General features: G+C 40.4%; 1 protein-coding gene across 15 annotated transcripts in view; it reads right to left on the bottom strand.

Moving 5' to 3' along the window:
• LRCH3 (leucine rich repeats and calponin homology domain containing 3) overlaps positions 1-12,363 on the bottom strand; it is a 106,111-nt gene extending 93,748 nt beyond the window's left edge. For 10 of the 15 annotated variants that reach the window (XM_012476621.3, XM_021669513.2, XM_012476617.3 and 7 more), the window contains exon 1: positions 12,081-12,342. In XM_012476621.3, the coding sequence (XP_012332044.1) occupies positions 12,081-12,342 (262 nt within the window). Of the gene's footprint in view, positions 1-12,080 lie in introns of all 15 variants that reach the window. The other 5 variants (XM_012476615.3, XM_012476620.3, XM_012476610.3 and 2 more) reach the window with 1 other exon arrangement.
• Positions 12,364-15,695: the final 3,332 nt, after the last annotated feature.

The raw sequence follows: 15,695 nt of genomic DNA, 5'->3' as shown, positions 1-15,695 counted from the left end.
AGCATCCCCATTAAAACCAGTTACTTTATACTGCAGTCAGCTGTCACTATTTCCAAAGCTATGAAAGTGAATAGGTTCCCAATCATTTCTTAACACCTTCTCATTTATCCATCCATTCATTCAACAAATACTCGAAAGTTATACACCAACAAACTGGGTAACTCAGAAGAAATGCAAACATTCCTAGGAACATACAACCTACCAAGACTGAATCATGAAGAAATAGAAAATCTGAACAGATTAATGGATAAGGATTGAATCAGCAATAGTCTCTCACCAAAGAAAAGCCCTGGTTTCACTGCTAAATTCTACCAAACATATGAAGAAGAACTAATGACAATCCTTCTCAAACTCTTTAAAAAAAACTAAAGAGAAGGGAATACTTCCAACTCATTTTATGAGGCCAGCATTACCCTGATAACAAAGCCAGACACACAAAATAAAATTACAAGCCACTATCACTGATGAATATAGATACAAAAATCTTCAACAAAATATAACACAGCAAGAAGGCCATCACTAGATGCCATCACCTTGATCTTGGTCTTTCCAACCTCCAGAATTGTGAGCCAACAAGTTTCTGTTCATTGTAAACTACTCGGTCTATGGTATGCTGTTACAGCAGCACAAAATGGACTAAGACACCACTCTAATCCCTGGAACTGTGAATACAGGATATCATACCTGGATATCTTCCTTAGGTGGAAGATGGTATTTTGCAGATGCCATGAAGTTTACTAATCAGCTGACTTTAGAATTAATCAAAAGAGGCACAATCTTGGTAAACCCAATCTCATCACAGGAACCCTCTGGATAGTAGCAGCAGAGGAAGTTTGAGAAATTGGAAGCACAAGAAGTGTTTGACTGGCTTGAAGATGGAGGGAGCCATATTGTAAGAATGCAGGTGGCCTCCAGGGCCTGAGAGTAGCCTGATGCTGACAACCACAAAGGATATGAGAACCTCAGTTTTATAATCACAAAGACAGAATTCTGCCAAAACTTGAATGAGCGTGGAAGAAAACTGTTCCCCAAAGCCTCCAGATAAGAGGCCAGTCTGCCAACACATTGATTTCAGTCTTGTGAAACCTTAGATTCAGCTCAGACTGCTAACCTATGGAACTATAAGATAATAAATGGATGCCGTTTTTAATTGGTAAATTTGTAAGAATTTGCTATTTAGCAACAGAAAACTAATATACCTCCTTCAAGAAGCTGCCAATCTAGTAGAAGATGATATTGTTTAGTGTGACAGTGGAAAAATGTGCACAGGGTATTAGAAAAGCAATAAAATTGCCTAACTGGGGAGAGGGATGGTAGAGAGAAAGGAAGAGAATTTAAAAAGAGATGGTCAAAAAGAAGAGGTGCTATGAGAAATACATGAGTTACCAATGAAGAGGTTAGCCTAAACAAAAGTAGAACACAAATAAAATGAATAAATTATAAATGTACAATTCAATTTTTAAAAAGTATACCATGAACAACCATAAAATCACCACCTAGGTCATGAAACAGATATTCCCAATACTTCAGAAATATCTCTTTGACTCCCAACACAAAGCCCCCTTTCCCTTTCCTAATCACAACTTTTTCCTTCTCCCCTAGGGGTAACCATTATTCTGATTTTTACGGTAATTATTTCCTTTTCTTTGTACTTTTAGCACTTATGTATGTTTTTGGTTTTGAACTTTACTAAAATATTTGTACTGTATATATCATGCTTCATACTTTACTTGATCTCAACATTATGTTTCTAAGGTTCATTCGTGCAACTGCATATAGTTATAGCTCATTCATTTTCACTGCTGTGAAATAATATACATTTACTACAATTGATTTATCCATTCTACTGGTGATCATCACTTAAGTTGTTTCTATTTTGTCAAATATGAATAATGCTATGGACAGTCTTATACATACTATATATCCTGGTATACATATACATAACTTTCTCTGGGGGATATATCTCAGAGTGGAATTTCTGGGTCATAGAATATGTGTATTTTAAACTTTACTGGATCATTCCAAATCATTTTCAAAGTTGATGTTCCAATTCACATCCCCACAAGCATCGTATGAGTGTCTCCGCTGCTCTACATTCTTTCCAGTACTTGGAACTATCAACTTTTAAAGTAGGACCCACTGTGGTTTTCTTTTCCATTCTCTTGATTACTGATGAGGTTCAGCACCTTTCCAAATATTTATTGGCCATTTGGAATTCCTCTTTAGTGAAGTACCAGTTCAAGTGTTTTCTCAGTTTTCTACTGGGTTGTCTTTTTCTTGTTTGTAGAAATTCTATATATATTCTGGATATAATCTGTTGCATTTATTGGAAATCTTAAGAAGACTGTGGCTTCCCTTTCCACGCTCTATGAAATAAAAATCATTTTTAAAAACCTGTTTTGTTTTTTTTTTCTGAGGTGGAGTCTCGCTCTGTCACCTGGGCTGCAGTGCAGTGGCGTCGATCTTGGCTCACTGCAACCTTGCCTCCCGGGTTCAAGCGATTCTCCTGCCTCAGCCTCCCGAGTAACTGGGGCTGGGATCACAGGCACACACCACCACACCCGGCTAATTTTTGTATTTTTAGTGGAGACAGGGTTTTGCCATGTTGGTCAGGGTGGTCTCAAACTCCTGACCTCAGGTGATCCACCCACCTCGGCTTCCCAAAGTGCTGGGATTACAGGTGTGAGCCACTGCGCCTAGCCAAAAACCTGTTTTTAATAGGAAAATCTATTACCCAGTTTTTTAATAAGAAATAAGTTAAAATAAACCAGTTTAAATCCAAGGTTTAAGACTGCCTTTAAACAATGAAAATTTAGAAATTGTGAAGAGCAAAGAAGAAAGTTAAAAGTGAATAAGGAAATGCTTTAAATTTTTAGGACTAGTTTGATTCTAAAATTAGTTGCATTGCATTTGATATTGCAGGCTACTTCAGGAATTCAAAATAATATTCCTTTGTGTGAATTACCACACTGACCATACATTTTTTGCAAGCACAACTGGAATATTTCACAAATAAACTGAAAAGAACAACAAACATGTGCATTACCATACTACTTAAAAGACATACTTTATGTTATAATATGAAGTAATATTAACCATCCAGCTAACAAATACAGCCACTGTTAAGAGGAACTGGAACCTAGGAAACCCTTGGCGCCAACACTATGCCACACATCTACTCTCAACATTGGTTTATGGTCATCTACGGTTCATCTTCTGACCTCTCCTAAAGAAACCATCCTACTGTCTACCCTTCCCAGGACAGTCTAACATCACTGTCCAATACAACTTCCTGCAATGATGAAAAAGTTTTATTATTTTTGCCGTCTGATATGACAGAGAGTAGGTCTGGCCAAGGTGCTGTCCAAAACAACAAATGGGGCTCCTGAGCACTCACTTGAAATGTGGCCAGTGCACATGAAGAACCAAGTTTTTAATTTTAATTTTTTGTTGTTGTTGAGACAGCATCTCGCTCTGCCGCCAGGCTGGAGTGCAGTGGCAGGGATCTCGGCTCACTACAATCTCCACCTCCCAGGTTCAAGTGACTCTCCTGCTTCAGCCTGCTGAGTAGCTGGGACTACAGGTGTGCACCACCATGCCCAGCTAATTTATTTATTTATTTATTTATTTATTATTTTTTTTTTGAGACGGAGTTTCGCTCTTGTTACCCAGGCTGGAGTGCAATGGCGCGATCTCGGCTCACCACAACCTCCGCCTCCTGGGTTCAGGCAATTCTCCTGCCTCAGCCTCCTGAGTAGCTGGGACTACAGGCACGTGCCATCACGCCCAGCTAATTTTTTTTTTTTTTTTTTTTTTGTATTTTTAGTAGAGACAGGGTTTCACCATGTTGACCAGGATGGTCTCAATCTCTTGACCTCGTGATCCACCCGCCTCGGCCTCCCAAAGTGCTGGGATTACAGGCGTGAGCCATCGTGCCTGGCCTAATTTTTGTATTTTTTAGTAGAGATGGAGTTTCACCATGTTGGCCAGGATGGTCTCAATCTCTTGACTTTGTGATTCGCCCACCTCAGTCTACTGAAGTGCTGGGATTACAGGCGTGAGCCACCGCACCCGGTCTAATTTTTATTTTAATAACCACTTATGGCTAGTTGCTACCATACTGGACAGCATAGTTCTAGAAAAATTTGTAGTAAATATATTGTGACTGTTACAAAATATGCATAAATAAGGATCCAAGAAAAACACAATCTCAAATTAAAACCTGGTACTCTAGTCCATATTTCCAAGACTAATGCAACTAATTTTGTGAGTTACAGATTGCCTCTTCGGAAAATTAAATGGCATTCTCGCAGTCTTCATTCTTCTTACCCAGAAAGTATTCATTTCTTGAAAATCTTAGTTCTCATAGCTCCAATAACACTGCATTACTTTGGCTCGCCTGCTACACGTCAATTTTCCCTTTTTTTTTCCTTCCTTTGTGTAATCTTAGTCCACCTCCCCACAGCATCCTGCTCTCACCTGTAGGCTTTACCCCAGTGTTGAGTCTTTGGTTTCTTGTTTTCTGTATTTCATTCAAGAGTTTTCTTCAGGCTTCAACTACGACTCTTATTTGCCTTCTGTAAAACAGTATCACTTCACTATATAACCTTAAGATATCATTTAATCTGAGATTGCTTCTATCTCTCTCTTTTTTTTTTTTTTTTTTTTGAGGCAGGGTTTCACTCTGTTGGTGAACAGAGCTGGAGAGCTGTGGTGCAGGCACGCTCTTCACTCACTGCAGCCTCAATCTCCCAAACTCAAGCGATCCTCCCACCTGTTTTCCAAGTAGCTGCAACTACAGGCGCATTCCACCACAACTGTCTGATTTTCGGATTTTTTTGAGAGACGAGGTTTGCAATGTTGCCCAGGCTGATCTCCAACTCAGCTCAAGTGATCTACCTGCCTCAGCCTCTCAAAGTGTTAAAGTGCTAAGATTACAGGGTGAGCCACTGCACCCAGCTGCAGATTGCTTCTCATTTGTGAAATAACTTAGAAGGTTACTATGGTTCCTTCTGGTTTTAAGATTTTTTTTTTTTTTTTTTTTTTGCTGGAATGCAGTGGTGCAATCTCGACTCATTGCAACGTGTGCCTCCCTGGCGCAAGTGATTCCCCTACCTGTCTCCCAAGTAGCTGGGATTACAGGAGCCAGCCACCGCACCCGGCTAATTTTTGTATTTTTAATAGAGACAGGGTTTTGGCATGTTGGCCAGGCTGGTCTCGAACTCCTGACCTCAGGTGATCTGCCTACCTCGGCCTCCCAAAGTGTTGGAATTACAGGCAGGAGCCACTGCGCCTGGCCTAGTTTTAGGATTCTATGAATTCTAGTACAGGCCTAGTTACTGAATCTTTTTTCTGTTTTTGTTTGCTTTTTCCCAGACTGATTCCTCTTTCCACTTTTTAAAATGCTGGTCTTTCCCCCAGTTGTCAGTGCCTACCTTTTCCATTCTCTACATCCTTCCTCCAAGAATCATACAAACTCTCACTATGACTCTCTTGAATTTATTCTGTAACCTTAAGTTCACTCCACATTCTTTTTTTTTTCTTCCCCAAACAGCTCTGAGCATAGATTTTTTTTTTTTTTTTTTTTTTTTTTTTTTTGACATGGAGTTTTGCTCTTGTTGCCCAGGCTGGAGTGCAATGGTGTGATATCAGCTCCCTGCAACCTCCGCCTCCTGGGCTCAAACAATTCTCCTGCCTCAGCCTCCTGAGTAGCTGGGATTATAGGAATGTACCACCATGTCCAGCTAATTTTTTGTATTTTTGGTAGAGATGGGGTTTCACCATGTTGGCCAGGCTAGTCTTGAACTCCTGACCTCAGGTGATCCACGCGCCTTGGCCTCCCAACATGTCACTCTAGATTCTAAAGCTCTACTTTCTATTTGTTTCTATTTGCCCCACACGATTCACTAGATGTGCTACAATCCTTCAAAGAAATGACAGGAACGAAACTTGTCAGTAGGATTAGTGATCAAGAACACAAATTTTAGGGTCAAAAGTATCAAAAATTGAATCCTAGTTCTGTCACTTATTAGCTGTGAGACCTTGATCAAATTATTTAATCTCCTGAGCCTCAATTTTCTCACATGTAAAATGGGGTCAAAAACAGTATTTACAACTCACTATGGTTGTTTTTGTTCATGATACACACGACACACACACACACACACACACACACACACACACACACAGTACCTGGAATATGTTAAGACCTCAATAAATGTTAGCTACTATTCTAAGCAACAGCATTACCATCTTTCTAGTCTTACAGGCTTAATAGTTATCTCGGACTCCTTCTGTCCTTTATTTTTTAAATAAATTCAATCAGCATTTGTACATTTTCATTTTTCAATATGCTCTCAGTTTATCAGGATTGCATTCCCTCACAGCTTTCTATTATTATGCAGCTACCCAAGCAATTACTAGATTTAAAAATATTCATAAGGCCTCATTTTTGTTTCTTCTACATTGCGTAGCATAATGCCTAAAACATAAAACTTTCGCTATTATTACAGAATTCAAAAAATCTTTCCACTTATCTATCTCCCCATTAGATCCCCTGAATTCTTTGCGGGCAGGGAGTCCTCTTTGTACAATGATAACTGCCAAAGTCCTTTAGCCAATAAATGTCTGTAGAATGAATGCTGACCTGTCTCTAAAGCTATCGGCTACCTACCTTCCTCATATGTGAAAGGCAGCTCTTATATTCTCTAATCCAATAATTTATTTTGACCAAATTGGTCTTGCCACAATATCATCATGAGCAGTTTCACTGTATTAGTCAAGACCTTTTTGTCATCAAAAAATTCTGGCCGGGCCCAGTGGCTCACGCCTATCATCCTAGCACTTTGAGAGGCTGAGGTGGGCAGACCACAAGGTCAGGAATTCAAGACCAGCCTGGCCAATATGGTGAAACCCCGTCTCTACTAAAATACAAAAATTAGTCAGGTGTGGTGGTAGGCGCCTGTAGTCCCAGCTACTTAGGTGGTTGAGGCAGGAGAATTGCTTGAACCCAGGAAGTGGAGGTTGCAGTGAGCCGAGATCACGCCACTGCACTCTAGCCTGGGCAACAAAGCAAGACTCCGTCTCAAAAAAAAAAAAAAAAAAATTCTATTCACCTTAAGTAGAAAGGAGAATTTATTAGCTCATATAATTTGAAAGTACAGAGGTAGCACTAACTTTAGGAATGGCAGGTGACCCAAAGGTACAAACACTGCCATCAGAACTTGGTCTTACTGTTTCCATCTTCTGACTTTGCTTTCTACTTATTGGTAAATTCTAGGCTCATATCCTATTCTCTCAGCAACCACAGGGCTCAAAGCATGCCTCTTTCTCAATAGTACAACAAAAAATTCAGTTACTCATGTGTGCTGACTACAAAATGTGCCCACCTCTGAACAATCACTATGGCCAGAGCAATGGACTGTATACTATTAGCTAGGCCTGAGCCATTGGCATACGCTATGTCGGGGGAGGGGGGAGCCTTCATATAACTGAGAGGGGTGGTTCCCTAGGAAAACTGGAGTATTGTTGCCAGAAGGGATTGAATGGTGGACTGGCAAAATTAACTGAGGTCCCTTATACTCTAAAATTTTTTGCATGCTGTCCACCACTGCCTAAAACAGCTTTCCTTCTTGTTTCTCGTTGCCCAAATCCAAGTTATATCCTTTCTGCTCCAAGAAGTCTTCTGTGATTTCTTCTAAGATTTTCCTTGTCCACTGATCAAGTCACCGATTCCCAAATATTCTTTTTTTCTAAAAGATTAATCTTTTTTATTTTTTTTTTGAGACAGAATCTACTCTGTCACCCAGGCTGGAGTGCAGTGGCGTAATCTCAGCACACTGCAACCTCCACCTCCTGGGTCCAAGCAATTCTCATGCCTCAGCGTCTCAAGTAGCTGGGATTACAGGTGCCCACCATCACACCCAGATAATTTTTGTATTTTTAGCAGAGACGGGGTTTCACCATGATGGCTAAGCTGGGTCTGGAACCTCCGATCTCAGGCGATCTGCCTGGCTTGGCCGCCCCAAGTGCTGGGATTATAGGTGATAGCCACCGGGCCCGGGCAGATTAACCTTTTAAAATAAACAGCACAGAAAGTCTCAAGAAAACATTCCCAATAAATTCAAAATCATGTCTAACTGATTGGGTAATATACGCTGTTTCCTAGGATGTATATTCGAAGGACAACAGCTCTACCACGTGCATGCTATACATTATGAAAGAACAGAATGTGAGGCAACTTTTGTATGTTAGCATTCAAATAATTTCACTTGGCTTTAAATTTTCTTTTTTTTTTTTTTCTCCATCCAAGTCTTTAGCAATGATAAATTTTCTATAAGGTCTATGCATACCTAGTAACTACCGTAAGTTGCTCCCAAATTAATCAAAGTACCTGCTATAAAAAAAGACTGTGGTTTTTGGAGTCACCTCAAAATCCTGGCTAATACCCCCTTTTCTCTGTCCTTTAGCCAAAGATCTTTGGGCAAATTATCGAACATCTCTAAATGCTGGTTTCCACCAACAGTAAAAACAGAAATAGCAATACCTACTTAAAAAGAGGTTGCATGGTACAGCGGAAAGAACGGAGTCAGATGAACCTGGGCTGAAATTCTACCAATAATACTATATAGCGGTAATAGCTATATGGCTTCCTCTAAGTGATCTTCACATGTAAAGTGGGGATAATAATATTTAATCCACAGTTGTTGTGTGCAATTAACAAGGTAATATATTTCAAAATATCTAACACAATGAATTGCAAATAGTGAATACTCAATAAATGATATCAGCATTAAATTATGTTTAAAACAAAACAATTCAGATTGAATTTTTGTACTAATTAACAAGGTCTGCCAAAGATTTTTTTATACTTCATAAATGATATTACTACATGTTAGAAATGAATCTAGCCTAATAGGTTATAAAATACCTTGTAATCTTTTTATTTTCTTTTTTACATTTTTTGGCCAGATAAAAAGTCAACTAACAAAAAATTTGGTTTATAAAGAAACTATTAAAGTGTGGGCAAAACCATACTTAAAAATTCAGAACATAGTAAGGAAAAACCTCTTTGGTATTACTTATTATTCTTCATAAATGCACTTGGATTTTCTTAGTCAATAAAACATTTCTTAAGGACTCAACATGTTGCTCCTAGAACTACTTAAAAGCAGGTGAGATAATGAGCTAGATAACTTGTTCTTTAGCTTCAGGCTTGATGTAGTAACACTGCAATGACTCACACCAATGTGAGGTAATACAGTCATCTCCTAAACAGAAGCAGGAAACTCGGGGTATGAATGATAATTTTAGATGCTGTCTACCAGAACACATACAAAAGGCAAGTGGCCGCTCATATTCACCTTAGCAAAAAACCATAATTCACTAAAAAATATTCAGTTCAACTGTTTCCAACAAGAGATTAAATGAGCAGGCATTTAAGTTCTTCTATTTTACACTATAGCAAAAGTTTCTTTGGAAAGAATAGTTTCGTGATTTAGTTCTGTTTGCTTTTCCAAAATGAGTGAATCGTATGTAATATCTATCAATCTTTTTTTTTTTTTTTTTTTTGCTGATCATTTACATTTTTATTTTTTCTTTCCTTAAAATGACTTTGAATAATAAGTAAAATCCATCACAGGTAGAGAAAGAGACCATGAAGGAGAGAAACAGCTTTATGTTTCATGCCTTTAATGGTTCTTTTCCCTGCTTTTAGACCCAAGGGCTCATCGTTTTCATTTTGCACTGGGTTCAGCAAATTACGTAGCTGGTCCTGCCTGCATCACTACTACTGACTTCACCAGCTGATGCTTGGTCTACAGTTTGCCAGACATGCTGATATGCCCCACCTGAATGATTTTTCTTTTCTTTTTTTTTTTTTTTTAATTGCATTTTAGGTTTTGGGGTACATGTGAAAAACATGCAAAGTTGTTGCATAGGTGCATTCATGGCAGTGTAATTTGCTGCCTCCCTCCCCCTCACCCATATCTGGCATTTCTCCCCATGCTATCCCTCCCCAACTCCCCCCCCCCCCGCTGTCCCCCCCACTCCCCCGCAACAGACCCCCGTGTATAATACCTATCAATCTTTAATGAGTGCAAAGCACAGAAAATGTGCTCAATCACAGATTTTAAAATATGACACCACGTACTGCAGGCCGCGGTGGCTCATGCCTGTCATCCTAGCCCTTTGGGAGGCTGAGGCCAGCAAATGGCTGAGCCTAGGAGTTCAAGACCAGCCTGGGCAACATGACGAAACTTCATCTCTACAAAAAACACAAAAAATTAGCTGGGCGTAGTGGCGCGTGCCTGCAGTCCCAGCTACTCGGAAAGCTGAGGTAGGAAGATCACCTGAGCCCGGAGGTCCAGGCTGCAGTCAGCAGTGACGACGGCACTGCAAACATGAACAATTCAGTCACCAGACACTGTTCCCCACAACTAAGAAAACCAAGTAGTACGTAGTTTCTTATTCTCTTTCCTGTGTTCGAAAACATACAGAACACAAAGTAATGCTTTAAAAAGGAATAGCCACTTTAGGAGGCCGAGGCGGGTGGATCACGAGGTCAAGAGATCGAGACCATCCTGGTCAACATGGTGAAACCCCGTCTCTACTAAAAATACAAAAAATTAGCTGGGCACGGTGGCGCGTGCCTGTAATCCCAGCTACTCCGGAGGCTGAGGCAAGACAATTGCCTGAACCCAGGAGGCGGCGGTTGCGGTGAGCCGAGATCGCGCCATTGCACTCCAGCCTGGGTAACAAGAGCGAAACTCCGTCTCAAAAAAAAAAAAAAAAAAAAAAAAAAAAACAGAGAGAAAGGAATAGCCATCATCTTTTCTAAGCAGTTTAAATTCAACTTTTGTTTTTGGAGGACATGAGGAGTGGGAGAGGAAAGTAACGGGAGTCAGGTCGTTCTAGTTATTTTTACAAGTGCATTTATTTCGTAAGTCAACTAGATGCAGGCGAAGAAAGAAGTGCCAGCGTTCGGGTTCAATTTAAACACCCCCCCCCAACACTGTACAATTTAAACACACACACACACCCCCAAACACTGTTCAATTTAAACACACACCACCCCCCAAACACTGTTCAATTTAAACACACACACACCCCACTGTTCAATTTAAACCACATACACACCAAACACTGTTCAATTTAAACACACAAACACACCCCACTGTTCAATTTAAACACACACACCCTAAACACTGTTCAATTTAAACCACACACACACCCCCAAACACTGTTCAATTTAAGCACGCACACCCCCCACTGTTCAATTTAAACACACAAACACCCCCACTGTTCAATTTAAACACACACACACCCCACTGTTCAATTTAAACACACCCCAAACACTGTTCAATTTAAACACACAAACACCCCCCACTGTTCAATTTAAACACACACACACACCACTGTTCAATTTAAACCACACACCCCCCACTGTTTAATTTAAACACACACACACCCCCAACACTGTTCAATTTAAACACACACACCCCCAAACACTGTTCAATTTAAACCACACACACCCCAAACACTGTTCAATTTAAACACACACACCCCCAAACACTGTTCAATTTAAACCACACACACCCCCAACACTGTTCAATTTAAACACACACACCCCCCAAACACTGTTCAATTTAAACACACCCCCCCAACACTGTTCAATTTAAACCACACACACACCCCAAACACTGTTCAATTTAAACACACACACACACACACACACACACACACACACCCGCCGCCAACACTGCGTTCGAAAAACGCCAGGGCTGAGGTCCGCCCTTCCCTGACAATGCGGCGCGTCCGGACTCCCCCGCTGTTCTCCCGCACGAAGCGCTCGCACGACGTTCCCGTCAGGGAAGGGCCCGCAGAAACCGAGGCGGGGCGAGGGTCCAGCTCCGCCGCGGCCGAAGCCCTCTCCTCGGAAACACAAACACCGCCGTCAACGCCGCCGGCCCCTCCCGCGGGTGCGCGGCCCGCCGCCGCTCAGGCTCTGAGTCCGGCCCGCAGGCTTCTCCCCGTGACCCAGAGCCCGGGACCGGCTGCTCGAACGCCCCCGCCCCGCTCACCCGCGCGCGTGGTGTCCGTCAGGTCGTGGTTGCCCGCTCCCCGGGGAAACTCCCTCAGTTTCCGGCCGCTCAGGCTCAGCACCCCGGTGACCGCCGCCTCCTCCAAGGCTCGGTCGAGAGAGCGGCTCCATGAGCCCGGGCCAGAACCGGGGCCGGCCCCGGAGCCCGAGCCGCAGGGAACGCCAGGGAGGTTACCCCCCGACGCGGCCGTGCCGGAGTACCCGGCAGCCGCCGCCACAGCGACCGAGCCCGCGGCCGCCATTTCCCAGCCGACGACGCTGGGTTGCCGGCTCGGCGCATGCGCGTCCGGCCGCTGGGTGGGCGGGGAAAAGGGGCTGCGGACCCCGGACCGGCCTTGACGGGCAGCGCGGCGGGGCCCCCCCCTCGGCCCGCGCCCGCCCCCGCGCCCGCCCCCGCCCCCGCCCCCGCCCCCGCCCCCGCCCCCGCCCCCGCCCGCATAATTAGCTTTTCAAGGGAAGTTCAAACGCACCTCACAAATCCGGATCAGCCCCTACTCTAACCTCCCAGGGGCATTAATTACTAAAATGCATCTACAAAAACATCTTTCACCAAAACTTCCCCGCCTTGCGGAGAAGTGCAGGATTAGACTAAGCATTAAATTAGGATTTTTTTTTTTGAGACGGAGTTTGGCTCTGTCACCCAGGCCGGAGTGCAGCGGCAAGATCTCGGCTCGCCGCAACCTCCGCCTCCAGGACTCAAGCGATTCCCCCGCCTCAGCCTCCCGAGTAGCTGGGATTACAGGCCCGGGCCACCACGCCCGGCTGAATTTTGTATTTTTATTGTAGACGGGGTTTCACCGTGTTGGCCAGGCTGGTCTCGATTTTCTGACCCCGCCTCGGCCTCCCGAAGAGCTGGGATTACAGGCGTGAGCCACCGCGCCCTGCCAGGATTCTTTCTTAACACTGTTGCTTCCAGAAACTTGGACGGTGAGAGGAGGGGACCCTCTGGGATACGACCTAAACCGTTTCCCAACTTCATTGTATTACCAGATGATTTGGTGGACTTAACTATGCTTGCTGGAGGGAAAAACAAACGTGCTAATTGGGCTCAAAATTCTCATTGAAAACGTTATATAAATATTTTATACCGTCCATCCCTTTTATAAAATAGCTCTTAATGAAAATATAACAAATATCTTTAACAGTACATGCCCTTTAGGCAAGATTTCATTGTTGTTGGATAAAGCAAGATTAGTATTAAAGTGTAAAATGTTGGTCTGGAACCAAAACTGAGGAACAGAAAATGGTCTCACCATAATCTAAATGTGGGAATTAAAGGTAGAACCGAAGAGATGCTCTAAATTGAAACCTCTCAAGTAATGAAACAGTAGAAAATACTTCATTTAAAACCAACGAGGATTCACTTACATTGCAACCAGTCTCTAGCATATTCTTCAGTCTCTTTTACTGAGGAAGCCATTTCTCCTTTATGATGTAAACTTTACCAACAATTAATCAACTAGTATTTACTATGGGAAATAGAAGAGGCTGTCAGATACAGTCCTTTTCCTAGAGGATTACTCCCTCTCAAAGTACTCTTTTATATTGAATATAATCACACAGGAAGTACTCTTTTATAAAAAATATACTCCCTCTCAAAGTACTCATTTATATTGAATATAATCACTCAGAAAGTACTCTTTTATAAAAAATATACTCCCTCTCAAAGTACTCTTTTATATTGAATATAATCACACAGGAAGTACTCTTCTATAAAAAATATATTCCCTCTCCAAGTACTCTTTTATATTGAATATAATCACACAGGAAGTACTCTTTTATATAAAAATATACTCCCTCTCCAAGTACTCTTTTATATTGAATATAATCACACAGGAAGTACTCTTTTATAAAAAATATACTCCCTCTCCAAGTACTCTTTTATATTGAATATAATCACACTGGAAGTACTCTTTTATATTGAATATAATCACACAGGAAGTACTCTTTTATAAAAAATATACTCCCTCTCATAGTACTCATTTATATTGAATATAATCACTCAGAAAGTACTCTTTTATAAAAAATATACTCCCTCTCAAAGTACTCCTTTATATTGAATATAATCACACAGGAAGTACTCTTTTATAAAAAATATACTCCCACTCCAAGTACTCTTTTCAATTGAATATAATCACGCAGGAAGTACTCTTTTATAAAAAACATACTCCCTCTCATAGTACTCTTTTATATTGAATATGATCATACTGGAATTACTCTTTTATATTGAATATAATCACACTAGAAGTACTCTATAATAGAAAATATACTCCCTCTCCAAGTAATCTTTTATAATGAATACAATCACAAAGGAAGTACTCTTTTATAAAAAATATACTCCCACTCCAAGTATTCTTTTATATTGAATATAATCACACAGGAAGTACTATTTTGTATAAAATATACTCCCTCTCCAAGTACTGTTTTATATTCAATATAATCACACAGGAAGTACTCTTTTATAAAAAATATACTCCCTCTCCAAGTACTTTTTTATATTGAATATAATCACACTGGATTCCTTTTTTATAAAAAATATACTGCCACGCCAAGTACTCTTTTATATTGAATATAATCACACAGGAAGTACTCTTTTATAAAAAATATACTCCCTCTACAAGTACACTTTTATATTGAATATAATCACACTGGAAGTACTCTTTTATATTGAATATAATCACACAGGAAGTACTGTCTTATAAAAAATATACTCCCTCTCCAAGTACTCTTTTATACTGAACATAATCACACACGGAGTACTCTTTTATAAAAAATATACTCCTCTCCAAGTACTCATTTATATTGAATATAATCACACTGGAAGTACTCTTTTATATTGAATATAATCACACAGGAAGTACTCTTTTATAAAAAATATACTCCCTCTCACAGTACTCTTTTATATTGAATATAATCACACAGGAAGTACTCCTTTATAAAAAATATACTCCCTCTCAAAGTACTCTTTTATATTGAATGTAATCACACAGGAAGTACTCTTTTATAAAAAATATACTCCCTCTCAAAGTACTCTTTTATATTGAATATAATCACTATGGAAGTACTCTTTTATAAAAAATATACTCCCTCTCCATGTACTCTTTTATATTGAATATGATTACACTGGAAGTACTCTTTTATATAGAATATAATCAAACAGGAAGTACTCTATTATAAAAAATATGCTCCCTCTCATATTACTGTTTTATATTGAATATAATCACACTGGAAGTACTCTTTTATAAAAAATATTATCCCTCTGAAAGTACTGTTTTATATTGAATATAATCACACAGGAAGTACTCTTTTATAAAAAATGTACTCCCTCTAAAGTAATCTTTTATATTGAATATAATCACACTGGAAGTACTCTTTTATAAAAAATATACTCCCTCTCCAAGTACTCTTTTATATTGAATATAATCACACTGAAAGTACTCTTTTATATTGAATATATTCACACAGGAAATACTCTTTTATAAAAAATATACTCCCTCTCCAAGTACTCTTTTATATTGAATATAATCACACAGGAAGTACTCTTTTATAAAAAATATACTCCCTCTCCAAGTACTCTATTATATTGAATATAATC

The sequence above is a fragment of the Aotus nancymaae genome, unplaced genomic scaffold, assembly GCF_030222135.1.
Source record: "Aotus nancymaae isolate 86718 unplaced genomic scaffold, 86718_ANA_hifiasm-v0.15.2.pri h1tg000019l, whole genome shotgun sequence".
NCBI lineage: Eukaryota > Metazoa > Chordata > Mammalia > Primates > Aotidae > Aotus > Aotus nancymaae.
The sequence above is the reverse complement of the archived record's forward strand: the minus strand, read 5'-3'. Positions and strand labels throughout refer to the sequence as shown.